The sequence below is a fragment of the Geotrypetes seraphini genome, chromosome 1 (assembly GCF_902459505.1).
Source record: "Geotrypetes seraphini chromosome 1, aGeoSer1.1, whole genome shotgun sequence".
Lineage (NCBI taxonomy): Eukaryota > Metazoa > Chordata > Amphibia > Gymnophiona > Dermophiidae > Geotrypetes > Geotrypetes seraphini.
In genome coordinates this window covers 501,055,960-501,074,947 of record NC_047084.1, presented here as the reverse complement: position 1 = coordinate 501,074,947, position 18,988 = coordinate 501,055,960, and the positions used below count along the sequence as shown (strand labels likewise).

Here is an 18,988-nt window from a genome sequence, read left to right as displayed (position 1 = left end):
TGCGGGACACTGGCCAACCAGAAGACTTGTAGTCACTTCCTGTCACAGGCTCCTTCCCATGCCACTGGCTGGACACAAGAGGGATGCTTAAAGAGAGACATGGAGAACAGGAAAACAAGAACCTGAACATCTTTCAGATATGTCTAACCATTACTTAGAGGCCCTTTAACTAATCAGGTGCTAAAACACACCTAATGCAGCAAAAATGGCCTAATATGGGATGTGCTAAAATATTCTACATTAGTTTTTCCATCTGTGCTTACTAAGCACATGGTATTTATTATATATATTTTTTTTTTTTTGGGGTGGGGGGGAGATGGTGTGTCAGGGACAGAAAATGGATGAGGATATAGAAACATAGAAACATGATGGCAGATAAAGGCCAAATGGTCCATCCAGTCTGCCCATCTGCAGTAACCATTATCTCTTCCTCTCTCTAAGAGATCCCACGTGCCTATCCCAGGCTTTCTTGCAATCAGACACAGTCTCTGTCTCTACCACCTCTACCAGGAAATTGTTCTACCCTTTCTGTAAAAAAGTATTTCCTTAGATTACTCCTGAGCCTATCACCTCTTAACTTCATCCTATGCCCTCTCAGATAGCTCTCTGACATTATCAGCATATTAACTAGTTAGAGGTTTGCATATTATATATAGGTACTTATTTTTGTACCCAGGGCAATGGAGGGTTAAGTGACTTGCCTGGAGCTACAGTGGGAACTGAAATTGGTTCTCAAGTCACTGCACTAACTTTTAGCCAAGTCCTTCACTCCTCCAGTGATTTTCCAATTCCCATTTTACAGGCTGAAAAGTGTCTCTTTAAGATTATTTACAAGGGGAAAGCCACAGACTGGCCTTAGGAGGAGGCTTATTGAAAGGCTGAGGTGATATGACTGAAAGGGGATGGCTCTTGCTCATCTGAACACTGGAGGTCACTGTTTACCTAAACTGTTTAGGCAGAAGAATGTGTTTCATCTAAAATAGGGATGTAATTGGGCTTTGTAATATGAGTATTACTGCCACCTGCTGTTTAAATGTATAACTGCTGCTCTTTCACACTGACAGCCACTGACCCTCAACTCCTTTGGAATGATGATGGCATCTTTATTTTCCTCTGAGACCAAGACGCATGTGCTGTATGAGGACTTCAGCATATTAATCACCAGGTCATTGGACAGCACATCCAGTTTCTTCACCACATCTCCAGTCACGTTGATGTTACCTGCAATGCCATACCTGGAACCACAGAAAGAGAATGGAGCAGCCAGAAAAGATTGATTAATAAGGTGCACCACTATGAGAGTAATTCTATAGCACAGTGCTTATATATAGATCTCCCTGAGGGTGCTTAATTGGCACAGATTCTATAAAAGAATAGAGGCACTTACTTTGGTTTATAGAATAGTAGCATATTCACATGTACAGGTACATATGCTTAGTTCTAAACCCTTGCCTCAGAGAACCTAAGTGTCAGTCACATGCAAAACTATAGTATTCTATGTCAGTGTTTTCCAAGTCGGTATCGAGTACCCTCTTGCCAGCCAGGTTTTCAGGATATTCACAATGGATATGTATGAAAGAAAATTTGAATATAATGGAAGCAGTGTATGCAAAGAAGTTCATGCATATTCATTTTGGATATCCTGAATGCCTAACTATTTATTTATTTATTCAATTTTCTATACTGTTCTCCGAAGGGAGCTCCGAACGGTTTACATTAATTTATTCAGGTACTTAAGCATTTTTCCCTATCTGTCCCGGCAGGCTCACAATCTACCTAATGTACCTAATGGGGCAATGAGGGAATTAAGTGACTTGCCCAGGGTCACAAGAAGCAGTGTGGGTTTGAACCCACAACCCCAGAGTGCTGAGGCTGTAGCTTTAACCACTGCACCACACACTCCCCTGGCAAAGGGATACTCCAGGCCTGATTTGGGAAACACTGTCCTATGTAATGTGCATACGTGCGAGTTCTACCCAGTCTCCGCCCATGTATACGCCCATACCCACCTTTATATATATATATATACACAATAAGGGGTCCTTTTACTAAGGCACGCTAGCTGTTTTTGCATGCAAAATATTAGCACATGCTAAATGCTAAAATGTCCATTATACTCTATGGACGTGTTAGCATTTAGAATGAACTAATATAGAACGCATGCTAAAACGGCTAGCGCGCCTTAGTAAAATGAACCCCTAAGTAATTTATGTGTGTACATACTGTAAATAATAACAATCTATTGCAACAGTGTATACTCTTCCAGTCACCGTATGTTCAGTATAACAATCAAATATAATCGGGGCTGGATAAATTCCTCTTATGTCCGCAATGCTTCTTGATTTTATAGGAAGCCTCAGCCCCACCACTCCACCGCTGTATTATCTTATAACTGCAGGAAGAATTACGTGGTGCCTCATCATTGGCTGTCCCTTCAAGTGTTTATAAAGTGTAGTTGTGCCAATTCTAATCCATTAAGAAATAAATACAGAATAAATATCTTGTCTGTATATATATATAAATATAAAGTGCTTAAATACTTAGCTCCATATCAGCCAAAACCTGGGAGCCTGACCCGACATGTTTCGCTCACAAAGAGCTGTATCAAGGGTCTCCCGAGGTTGCTGCCGTCATCCGACTCCACTTATCTTCAGTTGTAAATAATAGCACTTAGGTGGAATTGTAGCATATACATGCCTATTTGTACACATTAAAAAAATTTACATGCATATATTCTACATACAGCCTCCAAAAATATGGCTGTATTACTGATTTGTTTTACCAGTCCCAAATGATGGCATAAACAGTATAATAACAAGCTGGACTAGTACAAACGATTTTACATATGCTTCATGAGTATGCCTCAGCCCCACCACTCCTCCGCTGTGCTATCTTGTGACTGCGGGGAGAATTATGTGGCACTTCATCACTGGCTGCTCATATTTTTAACTTATATGATAGTTTGTGCATTTTTATAAAAAGATGTTATCTCTAAAGTGAAAGTAGTGTAAATACTTAGCTTTATCAGCGACATGTTTCGCGCCTAGCGGCGCTGTATCAAGGGTCTCCCGAGAACGCGCTTGTCACCCGACTCATACTCTTAACAGTAATATGAGTCGGGTGACAAGCGCGTTCTCGGGAGACCCTTGATACAGCGCCGCTAGGCGCAAAACATGTCGCTGATAAAGCTAAGTATTTACACTACTTTCACTTTAGAGATAACATCTTTTTATAAAAATGCACGAACTATCATATAAGTTAAAAATATGAGCAGCCAGTGATGAAGTGCCACATAATTCACCCAGCAGTCACAAGATAGCACAGCGGAGGAGTGGTGGGGCTGAGGCATACTCATGAAGCATATGTAAAATCGTTTGTACTAGTCCAGCTTCTGTTATTATACTGTATATTCTACATACAGGCACTAAAAAATCAGCACCGATAAGGACAGCGCACAGCGTGATTCTATAAAAGTTATGCGCAGTTTATAGAATCGCGCTTAGCAGCTGTGCATATCATAACATTTAGACACACCCATTTAGACCAAGGAAAAATCAGGCCTAAATGCCTGTGCCTAAATTGTGCGTTGGTTAGGCATATTCTACAATAGTGCACCTAACTTTTAGGAATGCCTATGATCCACCCATGCTCCTCCCCTGATCACATCCACTTTTGATATTCATGCATTAGAAGTGATGTGCAGCACTTTAAAGAATGTGCTTAAAGTTTTACATGTAACTTCTAATTAGTGCCAATTAGGGTCAATTATTAGGTGTTAATTGCCAATTATCAGCACGGATTGGCTTATTAAAAAATTGAGTTGTGCACATAAATCAGCTATGCCCAGTTTAAGGCACCATGTACAGAATTTGGGCCTTGGTGCAAAAATGTTATGCTTCTGTTATAGAATTACCCTCTATTTAATACAGTACGTTGCACTATGGACTATAATGGGAAAAAAATTCTAGTCACAATTAGTGCTGCTCGATTCCCCAATTTGAATCGATTCACTAATTCATTTTGGTGAATCAATTTCGAATCGATTTGTTTTCCCCCCAAATCGGACATAACGATTCAGAGAACAACCCTCCCCCCCTGGTGAGGCCTGACATTCCTCCAGGGCCTCCTAAAGCAGCAGCAGCAGCGGTGGTGGATGACCAGCAGAAGCAGGCTCTGGAAAGGCAGCTCGTAGCCTGACCCACCGGGGTCTTCCCTCTGCCGGGTCACTGATGAGATCACTAATGATGCAGCAGAGGAAAGCCCTGGCAGACAGGCTGCGGACAGCCTGTTCAGAGCCTACCTCTGCTGGTCGTCCACTGCCACTGCTGCTGCTGCTTTAGGAGACCCAACGATATGTCAGATCTCACGGTGGGAGTGGGGGGTGGGGTCGATCGGGACATGCTGCACAGGGGGATAGATAGAAAGCTTCTGCACAGGAGGATGGGAGGGAGGGAAAGCTGTCACACAGGGGGAGGGATGGAAAGCTGATACACAAGGGGGAGAGAGGAAGAATTGTTGGGCATGGGGTGGAGGAGAGGAAGGGACTGCAGCAAAGAGGTATCAAGGCATGAGAGGAAGAAATCATGCATATGGTAGAGAGGAAGACATGCATGGATAAGAAGAGGAAGAAATGTTGGACATAGAATGGAGGGCAGGGAGAGATGGTGCATGGGGAGAAAGAAGGAAATGTTGCACATGATAATAGAGGGGAGAAAGGGAGAGATGCTGCATGGAGGGGAATAGAGAGGTTTGACCTAGGGCACAAGGCAGGGAGAGAGAGAAAAGAAATTGTAGACAGTGGGAAATAAATGTTAAATATGGAAGTGGAAGGGAAGGTAAAAAGATGGAAGATGGATGGAGAGCACAGAGAAAGAAGAAAATGTCAAATGGACAGGAGACCCTGGTGAGCAGGTTAACAGAAGACAAACAGAAACTAGAGTTTGGGACCAACATTGCTACTACTACTATTTATTATTTCTATAACGCTGAAAGGCGTACGCAGCGCTGTACATTTTAACATACAATAGATAGTCCCTGCTCAGAAGAGCTTACACTCTAATTTAGACAGGACATTTCAGGGTTGGGGAGATAATGGTAGAGAATGGTGGGTATAGGTATCTGACAGCAGTGAGTGGGAGTTAAGAGTTGAATAATAAAATGACAAGACAACAAAAGGTAGAAAAATAATTTTATTTTCTATTTTGTGATTCTGATATGTCAGATTTGGAGAGCTCTCCTAAGTAATAAATTAACTAGGAGGTTGAAGTATCATATCAGGGCAAAGCCTCAAAACATAAAACCTCTTATAACATTTATGTTATTTCAGGTCCTTTGATCATTTGCAGCAGGAACGCATTGTGAACTTGGAGTTCGCAACTGGTTATTATCCCCCGAGGAAGGCCTTTTCAGGCTGAAACGCTCTTGGTAAAGCAGAGCGTCGGGTTAAACACATCTAATTAAACACGGACCAACGTTGAATTTGGCAAGATGGCCACTTAGATATGTGTGGCTGTTTCTCTTTCTCTCAGACAGCTTTTTAGCTAATGTTGATTAGTAATTTAGAAAATAAAATTTAGCGACTCAGATTTAAGGGTGGGAAGGAGGTTCAACATATATGATTATATGGCATTTACCATTCAGGATAAGGACCTGAAATAACATAAATGTTATAAGAGGTTTTTTGTTCTGAGACTTTGCCCTGATATGACACTTCAACCTCCTAGTTAATTTATCACTTAGGAGAGCTCTCCAAGAATTGGGTTGCTGTACAAACAGCTTGAGCAGGATGTCATATATTTATGGAAAGACATGTATGTGAGTCATATACATTGTTTTGTTTTGAAGATTTCAAATGTTTGACATTTTGATTATCCAAAAAGATCCCTTTTTGGTTCAGTTATTGTACTGTGGGTTGGATATAGTTAGAAGTGATCCACTTTGGTCTTTTTCTGGTAACTGTGTTACCGCCAGGTCTGCCTGGTTGTTGTTTGTTGTTGGTTTTGCTTTTTTTGCAATGGCACAGATATTTTGCGTGTATTACACAAGCAAAATATCTGCCCAATAAAAAAAAAATTAAGAAAGTCTCCTGACAGCCCCAAAACTGTTAAACTTAGTCTAACAACCCAGCCCATGTGCCTAAGGCCCTGCCCACAGGAGGGGCCTAAGGCTACTGGGCCTATTCCGGTTGGCCCAGGCGCCTCAGGCCCCACCTGTGGGCGGGGTTTGAGCTACCTGGACTAATCAGGCCTTAAGGCCAGCCATTCCGGGGATGGCTGGCCTGTCGGATGGACGGGCTTGGTACCCGTCCATCCGACCAATGATTTTCAGGTACAGGGAGGGGGGGCTGATCAGAGGTTCAGGGGGGGCGGTCGTGGGAGGGTTGCATCAAGGGCAGGAGGGCCTGGGATCCCTCCTGCCCATATTTTAGTGGGGGGTGGGGGGTAGGGGGTTTCGGCAGGGCAGGAGGGCTTGGGCTTCCTTCTGCCCTGATCGTGTCTGGGGAATCGGGGGTGCCACGGGGCAGGAGGGCTTGAGCTCCCTCCTGCCCGGGTCGTTGTAGGGGAGGGGGGGGATTCTGTAACTGGTGTTGTTTTTGACAGACACCAGTTACAGAATCCAGCTTTTAGGCGAAGGACTGGCTCCTCCTTCGCCTAAAAGTTCTTGTTTTGGGCATTTGGGAGTTAGGCTTTTTTTAGGTTGATTATATGGTGTTAGTGTAGACGTAGTGGTGGTCTGGGCGTTTAAACAGCTGAACGTAGAGGCAGGCCATTATTAAAAAAACAACCTCCTTTTGGACATTTTTTTTTATAATGGACATTTTCCCTGCTTCTACTTTCAACGTTTAAGGCCTTAGGCCAAAAGGGGACTTAGACTTTTTTTTTTTATTATGCCCCTCCATCTGTATAGAGGTAACCAATAAATAAATATGTAATCTATCCATCAATTCTTTATAGAACTATATGGATAACACTGCTGAAATATTTTGTAACTGCTCCAGAACTACCTCTATAGTGGAGGAACAGAGCAAAGGCATTTTGCCCACCCATACATATAGAATTCAATAAATGCAGCGTACTCTTTATAGAATAGCGTTCGGTGTGAATCCCACACCTAATTTTTGGGCACTGTACTTAAGCCTGATAAAAGCAGGTAGAAACACTGGGGCCCAACCTAGGTGCTGTTTGGGTGAATTCTGTACAGCCGTGCGGAACATTTTGACACTCCCCCCCAACATGCTCTTCACCACAAGCCCTTTTCAGAAACGCCTGATTGAAGTTAGGAGCTATGCTTTATGGAATAGCTCACAGCGAGATGTATAGGCAAATTTTTAAGACTGCAAATTAACATCAATAATTAGTTTTTAGCACCCTAATATTGATATTTTTGAGGTCATTAGTACATTTTTTTGTGCATGCACAAAGTTGGGTACAGGATTTTGGGCATGATTTATAGAATCAGGGGATTGAGAATAATTTTATAACTGACCAGGGCTGGTCTTAGCAATTGCAGGGCCCTATGCAAAGCAGTCTGGAGGGGCTCCTGCCCCCTCTCCCCTCACACTTCAGCCTAGCTCACCCCCCCCCACACACACACACACACACATTGAAATATTTTTCAATTTTTTATTTATGAAATTTGGTGGGAGTGTGAATGCATGCATGGGGGATATGTATCTAGCAGGAGGTTTGGGGTAGGGGGACATAGATATATAGGAGCTGTGCGGAGAGGGGGGACGATATAAGTTTCTTTTATATGTAAAGCATTCACTGTGTTCCTCTAATCTTTAACATTCAACCTCTCCATTACAAATCCTTTCTTTGCTGCTGCTGATTTCCCACTTTACTCCCCATATTTATGATTTTCCATTAAACAATCCACTTTTTGCTCAACTACCCCCAAATTATGCATCCTTCCCTTCCCTTAATTTGGCACTCTAGCATATGTTGCATGCTTCTCTTACAGCACATTTTTCTCTCTCTCCTTTGTGTGAACATCTTACTTCTGTAAGACATCTGCAGTGATTTCCTCTCTTGGTAATATTGGGAGCCAAGACTGATGCACATATTCACAGCTGTTGCAGAGCTCTGCAGGACAGCTGAAATTTCCTGGTATATGAGTTCGCAGCTGTAGATAGATGCCATAGGACTCTGTAGGATAGAGGCAATTTCCTGATGCATACACTTACTGCTGTGCATGACTTATAGCAGGGGTGCACTTTTTGGGCTTGCGAGCTACTTTTAAAATGACTACGTCAAAATGATCGACCAACAATAAAATTTTAAAAAACACAAAGCATACTGTACGCAGAGAAAATGTTAATTATCATTTATATTCTGCGGGTTTTCAAAGAGGTCAAGAAGGCAGATGACTTTATGCAATGTCATCTCAGGAACAACTATACAAAAATAGACAAATATACCCCCTCCCTTTTTACTAAACCGCAATAGCGGTTTTTAGCACAGGGAGCTGCACTGAATGCCCTGCGCTGCTCTTGATGCTCATAGGCTCCCTGTGCTAAAAACCGCTATTGTGTTTTAGTAAAAATGGGGCCATAGTACAAAATATAGACAGCAGATATATATTCTCAAAATGGACACATTTTGATCACTAAATTGAAAATAAAATCATTTTTCCTACCTTTGTTGTCTGGTGATTTCATGAGTCTCTGGTTGCACTTTCTTCTTTTGACTGTGCATCAAATATTTCTTCCCTTCTTTCAGCCTGCTGTATGCTTTCAGACCTCATTCCCTCCCCCAACTTTTTCTTCCTCTCTCCCTGGCCCCCCTCCCCTTTCTTTCTTTCTTTCTGTCTCCCTGCCCCCCTTTCTTTCTGTCTTTCTCTCTCCATACCCCCTTTCTTTCTGTCTTCCTGTCCCCCTTTCTTTCTTTCTTTTTCCCTTCTTTCTTTCTGTCTCCCTGCTCCCAAGCCACTGCCGCTGCCATCGGGGAACAGGCCTCCAAACCACCACCGCCCCAAGCTCTCCCTGCTTTCCCACACAGAAGCGTTGGACCGACCAGATTTCCTTTCCAAGACATCATTTCTGAAGTCGGAGAGGAAGTTCCGGGCCAGCCAGGCAGCGTTGGCTGGCCCGGAACTTCCTCTCCGATGTCAGAATTGATGTCAGGTGGGGGAAGTTGGTCTGCTCGGCGCATCTGAATCGGGAAGCAAGTAGAACGCGAAGGCAATGCGATCGACTCACGTTGCTTTAGCGATCGACCTTTTGGGCACCCCTGACATATAGGAACTCACACAGCCACCATTTATTCTCCCTCCCTACATGAGAATACCGATTTCATAATGAATGAGATCAGCATCGCAGCCAGGCCTGTTTGCACCTTTTGAGCATGCTTACGTGCAAGCAAAGAGGGAAATAAATGATGGCTGCAGGAGTCCATGCATGCACCATGAAATTACCTCTGACCTGCAGGGCCTGGTGGCACAATACGCCTCTGTGAGATCAAGAGAGGCCAGAAACTCTCTTGGAGGCTACTGCTGTAATGACCAAACGCACAGTCTCCATTCGGAATTGGGGAAGCTTGAGAGTCGCATTCACATGCTGAAGATCCAGGATAGGCCTCCAATCCTCTGAGCCTTTCTTTGGCATGATAAAGTATGTAGAGTATCTGCCTGAGCTTGAGAGCTCGGGAGGCACCGGCTCTATAGCTTGAATATCCAGCAAGTGCTTAATGGTGGCTAGGACCCCTTAGAGCTTTGTCCAGGCGACCTGATGGAGAGGTCACAAACCAATCTGTCAGGGGCCAAGCAAATTCCAGCTTGAACCTGACTGAATGATGTCCAAGACCCACTGGTTGGATGTTATGCGCATCCATGCAGGGAGAAATGTGGAGTCTGCACCCTATGTGCCGCAGAGCATCCATTGGCCCAGCATCATTGTGCTTTTTTGGCTGCTGGCACAGACCGGGAGGAGGAAGACTGTCTGCAGCCAGTGTATCTGCGTTGGGAGCCTTGGGATAATCTCTGTGGCATGGCATTTGCATATGGTCTGGAATGCCGGGAGCTGCGAAAATTAGAACAACCAGAACTCCTGGAGGGTCTGGGTTGACTATGAGGTAGAGTCTTAGGGCAATGGTCCATCACAGAATCTATGAAGTCATCGAGACCTTTGCCAAACAATAATTGCCCCTTAAAAGGCAGTCTAGCCGGAAGTGGAATCACCAGCCCATTGGCGAACCCATAGCATCTGGTGGGTAGAGAGAGAGTACGCTGAAACCTTAGCTAGAACTCTCATGAGATCATACAAAACATCTGCCATATAATTTGTCCCACACAGACAGAAGTCAAAAAATCACTCAATAGGTGTAATAGTGAAATTAATACTTCTAGAACACACACTTAGAATTCAAAAATATGCTCAGAGACATGAAGGCAACAACATGGAGCCGCAGCCCAAGAGAAAATTGCCTCACCATCCAATCATTGCATATTGTAAACTCCAGTGGAAAACAAAATTCTTTGCTGCAAACTAGCATAGAAAAAGTTCTTATACTTTGAACAATCACAAGCAATCACTTAGCTTGATCAAAGGTTCCGACGGGGCCTGTTTCGATCCTGCATCAGGGAACCAAATGGAGCACTCAGCAAAGCTCTCAAAAAAATGGTGGTGTCTCAAAAATTCAAGTTTCATTCATATATACGATGAATGAAACTTGAATTTTTGATTGGCCTGTCAGCTACAAACTAGAGTCTGTGAATATTCAAGCAAGCAGAGCTTCAAAATCGCTCCAAGCACTGAACTACCCGAAAAGGGGCCAAAATTACATCAAATTAAAAATAAGAAAATGGGGAGAGCAGAACAGACACAACTGCAGCCATGTGTGCAAAAGGAAAAACTGTAGAGGGCCTAAACTGCACAGTGAAGTACTACAGAGGCAGAGTGGATAATCCGGAGTAGATTTCTTCTGTACCCTTGCGGCTAAAGGGAAATAACCCTACTGTCTAGAATGTCTCACCTATTGCAGTGGAATATGTGATAGCATAAGCATCACCCCCCCCCTGCCTATGTACCTCTTGAAATCTTGGTCACATTGAGCAGCACCTCCTTCCCAATACTCACGCCTGCCTCGTCTCTCTCTCTCTCTGATGTCACTTCCTGGTCCCGCAAACAGGAAATGACATAACATAAGAAAAGACTTACTGTGGCTGACTAATGGTCCATCTAGCCCAGTAGCCCATCTTCACAGTGGTCAATCCAGGTCACATGTACCTGGAAAAATCCCAAATAGTAGCAACATTTCATGCTACCGATCCAGGGCAAGCATGTCTGTCTCTAACAGACTATGAACTTTTCCTCAGGAACTTGTCCAAATCTTTTTTAAATCCACCTACGTTAACCGATCTTACCATATCCTCTGGCAATGCTTCCTGAGCTTAACTATTCTCTAAGTGAAAAAATATTTCCTCCTATTGGTTTTAAAAGTATTTCCCTATAATTCATCGAGTGTCTCCTAATCTTTGTATCAGGAGGAGCCGAGGCTGGCCGGAGAAGATTTCAAGAGGCAGATGGGTGGGCAGAGAGGATGAAAGGTGCTGGTGCTGGTGCCCCTACCCAAAAAATTATTGCTGGCACTGCTTTGAAATCCTAAAACAACAAGAAAAAAAACTTTCATGGAACTTCATTGAAAATTTTAATATCCAAGGTCCTGTGACCAGGAAGTGACTACAGAAGGAGAGCCGAGGCAGGTGCGAGTTAGGTGCTGCTCACAGCCAGAGAAGATTTCAAAAGGTGGGTGGGTGGGTGGGCGGAGAGGACAAGAGGTCCCAGTGCTAATGCCCCCACCTTCCCTTACTATGCCACTGAGCATGAATAAGCATAGGGAAAGAAGTCTTCACACATACAGCCAGACTACAGTTTAAAAGTGAACAAAACTCTTTAATTCTGTGGTTCAAAAGAAAAAACATGCTAAACCCTGTTCCCTCTCACAAGCTGTTAACTGAAAAAAATATATATAACTTAGCTTAGGGTTCATTAGCAAACAAAATAAGAAGTCTGGTTCCTATACGCCTAAGAAGAATTAGTGTGTGTGCAGAGTTTGTAAGGTTAAAGCTTTTCTTACTTCACAGCTTCCCCCCACCACCTTGATCTTTCAAACACATATTTTGTAGGATTCCTTTGGAGGGCTGCTTCTGGGCCTCTCTGTCTTTCCCCTAGTCCTGGATATCTATTTCCCCTGGTTGAACACACCCTCTTGGGTGAGCTTTCTAGGCCTGGGTTTCTTAATATGGCCCTGTAAAGGAATAGACTTATGGGGCACCAATAACTTCCTATATACTCTATCACAGGCATATAAAAGTAAGTGCTCAGAAAATATAGCACCTGTTTTTATTTGATATAGGCAGAGAATGGATGAAACTGGCATTTATGTATATACGTGTTTTACAAAACATTCCTACAAACACATACATACACAGAGTTACTCCTGCTTCAGAGCAGGTGTAACTTTGGGGAGGCTATTTGTAGAAGTACTTAAGTGCATATGTTACCTTTGTAAAACAGCTGCAGCATTCATGTGTGCCTTTCCTGGGACACTGTTATACAATTACTCCATTTATGGGTTCTGCCAAGTGGGTTTACAATATCTACAAGACACAGATCTAAAGGATACATTTCCACTGGCGCTATTCATACAGAACTGGGCTCATTTATCTAAGTCAGGGGTGTCCAATGTCGGTCCTCGAGGGCCGCAATCCAGTCGGGTTTTCAGGATTTCCCCAATGAATATGCATGAGATCTGTTAGCATACAATGAAAGCAGTGCATGCAAATAGATCTCATGCTTATTCATTGGGGAAATCCTGAAAACCCGACTGGATTGCGGCCCTCGAGGACTGACATTGGACACCCCTGATCTAAGTCATTTCACATCCCACAGATATCTGCTCTAGCCAATTAATTTACTTTCCCCTGCATGAACAGGTTTTAAACAACCCAAAAGTTCAGTGAGCACCCAACCTGCAAGACAGCAAACCAATAAATTAGCATGCACAACATCTCCGAAGACGTTATAAAAATTTTGGAAGCGACCAGAGATAAATGACCCTCATAAATACATTCTAAAGTCTAAACCATCAGATTCAACTATTTTAACTCCTCAATTGCAGAATCCCAATTAGCACCTCAGTACTTTGTGCTGTGTCTACCGAAACAAGGTCAAAGAGAGACTGATGGGACAGAATTTCCTCATTAGGCAGATTTTTCTTTGTTTTGTGCATAAATTCCAAAAAATGTTCAATATAAGTAGCTGTATGCAAGGGAAAAAAAATTTGCTGGCACTGCTTTAAAATCCTAAAACGAAAACAAAATAAAAAAATAAAACTTTCACAGAGTTTCATTTCAAATTTTGATATACAAGTTTTTAACAAATTTAGAAAGAGGATTTTATGCATCCTTTACATTTTTCCAGCAAGTTCCTGCCTGATTTGTATTCATTTATTTTGAGGCAGACTTTTAAATATTTGCTTGCATGCAAAGACTCACATGTGTGCAAGGCCAGCCTTCCTGACTGCAGACGAGATGGCTTTAATGGAAGTTAGTATAGAGTTCAGCAGCTGTGTCATCTCTCCTGTTCCTTTAGCTTTTCTCCCTTTCTCCATAACATAGCGGGTAAGGGTTTGCATATCTGTCTCAAAAGGGCTTCTGTCTGACATTTTTGCGCGCAAAACGTTGTAGTTTTTTTAGTTGGAAAAGTCTTGTTCTCAAAGTGCTCTTGCTTCTTAACAAGCGTTTATTTGAAGGAGATGTTCTAAAGTCCTGTGCCAGACATGATCACTTCAAATGCTACATGGACACACGTGACTAAAATGCCTGACATACCCAGGTCATGTTTCTTTGCAGTGGTTCCTGAAGAAGAGAATGGTTGTAATGTAAAACACAATCTGAAATTTTCTATTACAACCCCTTTAACAGCGCAAGTGGACTAGTGAAGAGACGAGAATTGCAGAATGGGAAAATAAATAACTACAGTAAAAACATGTTGAATGCAATACAAATCTACGCAGATATGGTGTAGCAAAGCCAATTGTCTTTATTTATCCAACGTCATTTTTGTCTCAAAATAGTGCCAGTGTTATTAAGGTGCATTAATAGAATAACGCACATTCGTTCTCTTTTACAAAGTTCTGTGAGTGACTGTCGCATGACAAATGCTCCGACACCCATTCAATCCCTAGTGCTTCCCATGGTGACTCCCATCCAAGCCTGCAGCAGTTCCAGAGTAGAGTAGAACAAGTGGATCAATTTTTTTTTTTTCACTCTGTCAAAAAGTTACAGGGAAATACTTTTAAAACTAATAGGAGGAATTTTTTTTTCACTCAGAATAGTTAAGCTCTGAAATGCATTGCCAGAGGATGTGGTAAGAGCAGATAGCATAGCTAGTTTTAAGAAAGGTTTGGATAAGTTCCTGGAGGAAAAGTCCATGGTCTCTTATTGAGAGAGACATGGGGAAGCCACTGCTTGCCCTATATTGGTAGCATGGAATATTTTTACTCCTTGGGTTTTGGCCAGGTACTAGTGATCTGGATTGGCCACCATGAGAACAGGCTACTGGGCTTGATGGACCATTGGTCTGACCCAGTAAGGCTATTATATTCTTAATAAAACCAGAAGTACACGGTGCCATCACTGGGCTGCCCTTCTGCCAGCCAAAACCTTCCAGAAATAATCTTGTACAGACAGTTCCTTTATCAACTCATAAATGTCATTTTTCAATAGCTTCTCAAAGGTATCGGAATATTTCAACTTATATTGGAATTCACAACAATCTTTATATCAAAAAATGTGTAAAACATTGTGATAATATCATTAAATATATGTAAATGTGCTCAGTCATATAACACCTATCCTACACTGGCAGCGATGTGATTATGTGATGTTAATTAGAACATCATAGCACTCTCCTACCTGCCAGTATCTAGAGCTAAGTGTCGGCTCATAATAACCACAAAAATCAAATCAGTATAAGAGCTGTAGCACTTATCTTTAGGATAATCAGTTGGTATGTTTCCAGGAAGGTGGTCATTTCAATGTGCTGTCCTAATTTTCTGCTGCCGGGAAGTTACCAAATCACATCACCAAATCACATATCCATAACTCAATCAACCAAAAATGTGATGCAAACGGTGAAAAACCAAAATGAAAAGTTTAACCATAAAAATTCATATTCAATCCACGATGTTCTCTTCCTCTAAACCGACCGTGTTTCACTGCTGACGCTTCATCAGGAGGAAGACTTGATATCTGAGGGTTAGAATGAAACCGGTCTTCCTAAATTGCAGGGCTGTAGCGGAAGGAGGAAGGCAGGCAAGTTCACGTTTTGACCTTTAAGCCTTGCAAACACCTTTCTTTACAAAGGTAAGTCTGACAACTGGAAGTCCCAGCTCCCCGACGTCTTCCTCTAAGAATAAGAATCAAGTCACGATTGACCTGAAGTAGAGAATGTCACCACAGTAAATCAACTGGTTTACCGCAGGAATGGGGACAAGACCTTTCACCGCCCCGCGGGAATGGGGACAAGACCTTTTACTGCCCCATGGGAGCGGTGAAGTCTTGCTCTTGTGGTAAAAAAAATTGCACTTGTGTCAGACTCGGCATCTCCTCCCCCAGCTCATCTTGTGCCTATTATCTACCTGAACTCCACGAAGAAAACTACCAGGAGACTAAAAATAATCCAAAACACCGCCGTTCGCCTCATCTATGGCCTAAAGAAATGGGAACACATCACCCCGTTCTACCACCAACTCCACTGGCTGCCATTCAAATCCAGAGTTCTTTTCAAGTTCGCATGCTTATGCTACAAAACGGTAAATGGCTTTTTGCCAAGATACGTCAATCCCCACTTTAACCTTTACTGCACCAACAAGAAATCCCGCAGAATTCAGCTGTTCGCCTTCCCTTCGCTAAAGCTTTGTCATCTCAAAAGATTCCTAGACAGAACCTTCGCCTTCCTAAACCCATGGCTAGCCCAAATGATACTCGAGGCCCCCACTTACCTCGGCTTCAGAAAATCACTCAAAACTTACCTATTCAGCAAACAAGACCCTTAACCGTCCCCCCTTCCGGCAATCGCCTGGCCCTTCGCTCGGCTCATCTCCTCCTTCACGATCGCTTCTTTCTCCCCTTTCTTCTCCCCTCCTCCTTCTTCATCTGCCAAGTTTGGCTAAATTTGTTGTAAATCTGATGAATTGTTGTAAATCTGCATGTCAATGCAGATCCTAATCTAATTTTTGTGAACCGCCTAGAACTCGTTGGGTATGACGGTATATAAGAATAAAATTATTTTTATTATTATTATTATTATTTTACCTTCAGAAGCCAGCCATGCCATGATGAAGATAGAAGGAACCCAACACCAAAGCCTGAGATCAATGTGATTTGAAGAATAAAATTACCAGACAACAAAAGGTAGAAAAAAAATAAATTTATTTTATATTTTGAGATTAGAATATTTGAGATTTGAAATATGTATCCTACTAGAGAATTAGACATAACTGGGGACCTCAAAGCCCAGGCTGTGCTTCTTTAGCTTCCAGCTGGCTTAGGGCTCATTCTCTCTGACCAGGGGGAAGTTGCCCTAGTTGCTCTCCCCTAACACTATTCCTGCCATGTGTGACTGAAGTAATCTGTTAGCTTGATTTTTCTATGTAACATTCTGTAGTAATTTGGTTTGTTCAGTTTTCACAATAGTGGAGGGGATATTTGTGAAAGGGAGGGGACACAGGGGTTTTGTTGATCCTTGCTCTATATTATTTGTGTTTATAAAATGGCAATTGTACAGAATATTGTCTCTTTTTATACTATTCAAGGCTTGTGCGGATGGGATCTGACAGTTTGCAGGGTGGGGACAGGGACCGAGCATGCGGGGTGGGGACTGAGCTTGCGGGGTGGGGCAAGGATGGGGACTGAGCTCGCGGGAACAGGGAAGAGAAGGGGACTGAGCTTGCGGGGACGGGGCGGAAAACGTGATACATTTTTCCCCATGTCATTCTCTAACCTGAAGCTCAGGTATTGTAACACCTTTACTGAAGCTTATGCAAACCGCTCAGAATTGACTCCCCAGTCATTAGTAGAGGTATAGAAGCGTCCAATAAACAATCAAAGCAAGCTAATGTATGTAAAACCTCTCATTATTATGCAAAAGAATAATGCAGCTGGTGTGAAACCTTATAAGCTGGTGTACGGTAGTTTGTTTGAAGCACTATTTGAGCACTTAAAGAGACAATATGATGTATCAGGCGAATTAATTTGGGCTCCAATAGCCTTCACGAATCAGTTAGCCCGGGGGATACTGCTATAGGGCACCTAATTTCATTGCAGTTCCCCGATATTGAAGTCTCTAAAGTTTAGTTCAGAGGTCTTATTTTTATAAGTTTTTTACACACTTTCTCATTAGTCTAACTTTCTTTTTTGTGTTTATACTCATTTTTCCCTCTTTCTTCATTATATGAGTGGAGGTGTCCTCCTCTCCTCATATCATTGCCGATTTTCTTTGAGTTTTGTTCATATGCGGCAGTTTGCTTGGTTTTTTTTTTTTCTTATACCTCATTCATGAGATGACGTTATTTTCCTCCCTAGGAACACTGAGCAACTAACAAGCAGCCTGATTTTCCCAGGAATAACTTATAGGGTCCATTGCTCTAAAAAGGTACCTCTCGACTTTCTCATCTGAAAGAACCCCTTCCCTGCACTCTTTCCCCATTACTCACCAGGGTCTCCTTGGGGAGTAGTAGGGGGACAGAAATGATCCCTGTAATCCTGACTCCTGACATTGCCACTATGAATAAAAATATATCAGGGCAACTGGAATCCATCAATGCTGGCTATTGTTGGACACTGCAACGATATGCACTGGACACAGAGTACAAGCAAAAATCAGTAGGAAAACACTTTTAGCCACGACGAACTATCACAAACTTTGTGCATTAAAACCAAGGCCGGGATTAGGGGAGAGCAAATAGGCAGCTGCCCTGGTCCCCACAGCTACACGGGCCCCCCAACTGCCTGCTGAGGTGATGTAAACTTCCCTCCCTTTGACTCCCTTGCTGCCCTCTCTCCTGTCGCTGTTGCCACAGCCTGTAAGCAAATATAACCCATGCCATGGGGCTATAACACTGTGCATGCCACTGCCAGCTTCCCTTCTCCTCTGAAACAGGAAGTTACGTCATGAGGGGTGGGAGGAGATGGGAAGCCAATGGCGGCACACACAGTGTTAGAGCCCCGCAGCATGGGTTAAATTTGCTTACAGGCTGCTGCGACAGCAAGGGAGTCGAAGGAAGAGAAGCTTACATCACCTCAGCAGGCAGTCGGGGGAAGGAAAGAATTTGTGAGGGGAAGAGAGAAGGGGGTTCCTTACCAGGGGCGGCTCACCGAGCACTCCTCAAGCTCTGGGATTGGCAGGCAGACATATTAGGAGCAGCCCATTCGCTCCCATAGCAACAGCTTCCGGCAGTGGCAACATTCACAATTCGCTGCTCTGCTGGCATTGGGCCTTTCTGTCAGGTCCTGCCTTCGTGGAAACAGGAAGTAGGTGGGAACTGGCAGTGAGGAAGGCCTGAAGCCAGCATGAGCAGCGAGTTGTGAAGGCTGCACTGCTAATTGGTGTGTGTGTGTGTGAGAGAGAGAGAGTCAGAGAGGGGGAGAGAAATGCTGCTGCACCCAATTGGGGAGAGAGAGGGAAGGAGGGAGAAGGAAGACCATGGAAGGGAGAGGATGAGAGATGCCAAGACCATAGGAGGGAGGAAAAGGAATGAAAGTAGATACTAGACTATGGAGGAGGAGAAAGAGATGCCAGGGCATGAGGGAAGGGAAGGAAACATCCTAGAACAGGGGAAAGGAAGGAGAGATGTCAGATAATGGAGGGGGAGGGATAGATGGAAGGGAAGGAGATTAGAAAGTGGGGGTGTGGGGGGAGGGAAGGGAAACTAAGGAGACAGATGCCAGACCAGAGGGTAAGGAAGGAGAGGAGATGCCAGAGCAT

The 18,988-nt window shown here is 43.3% G+C and overlaps 1 protein-coding gene across 1 annotated transcript in view; it reads right to left on the bottom strand.

Annotated features, from left to right (window-relative positions):
- The window catches only part of LOC117351804 (fructose-1,6-bisphosphatase isozyme 2), a 74,116-nt gene extending 60,333 nt beyond the window's left edge, over positions 1 to 13,783 (bottom strand). Inside the window, exons 1-2 of the mRNA XM_033927646.1 lie at positions 13,495 to 13,783; positions 1,073 to 1,235 (exon numbers count right to left, since the gene is read on the bottom strand). Coding sequence (XP_033783537.1) covers positions 1,073 to 1,235; positions 13,495 to 13,664 — 333 coding nt within the window. The 5' untranslated portion in view covers positions 13,665 to 13,783. The remainder of the gene's footprint in view (positions 1 to 1,072; positions 1,236 to 13,494) is intronic.
- Between the last annotated feature and the right edge of the window lie 5,205 nt (positions 13,784 to 18,988).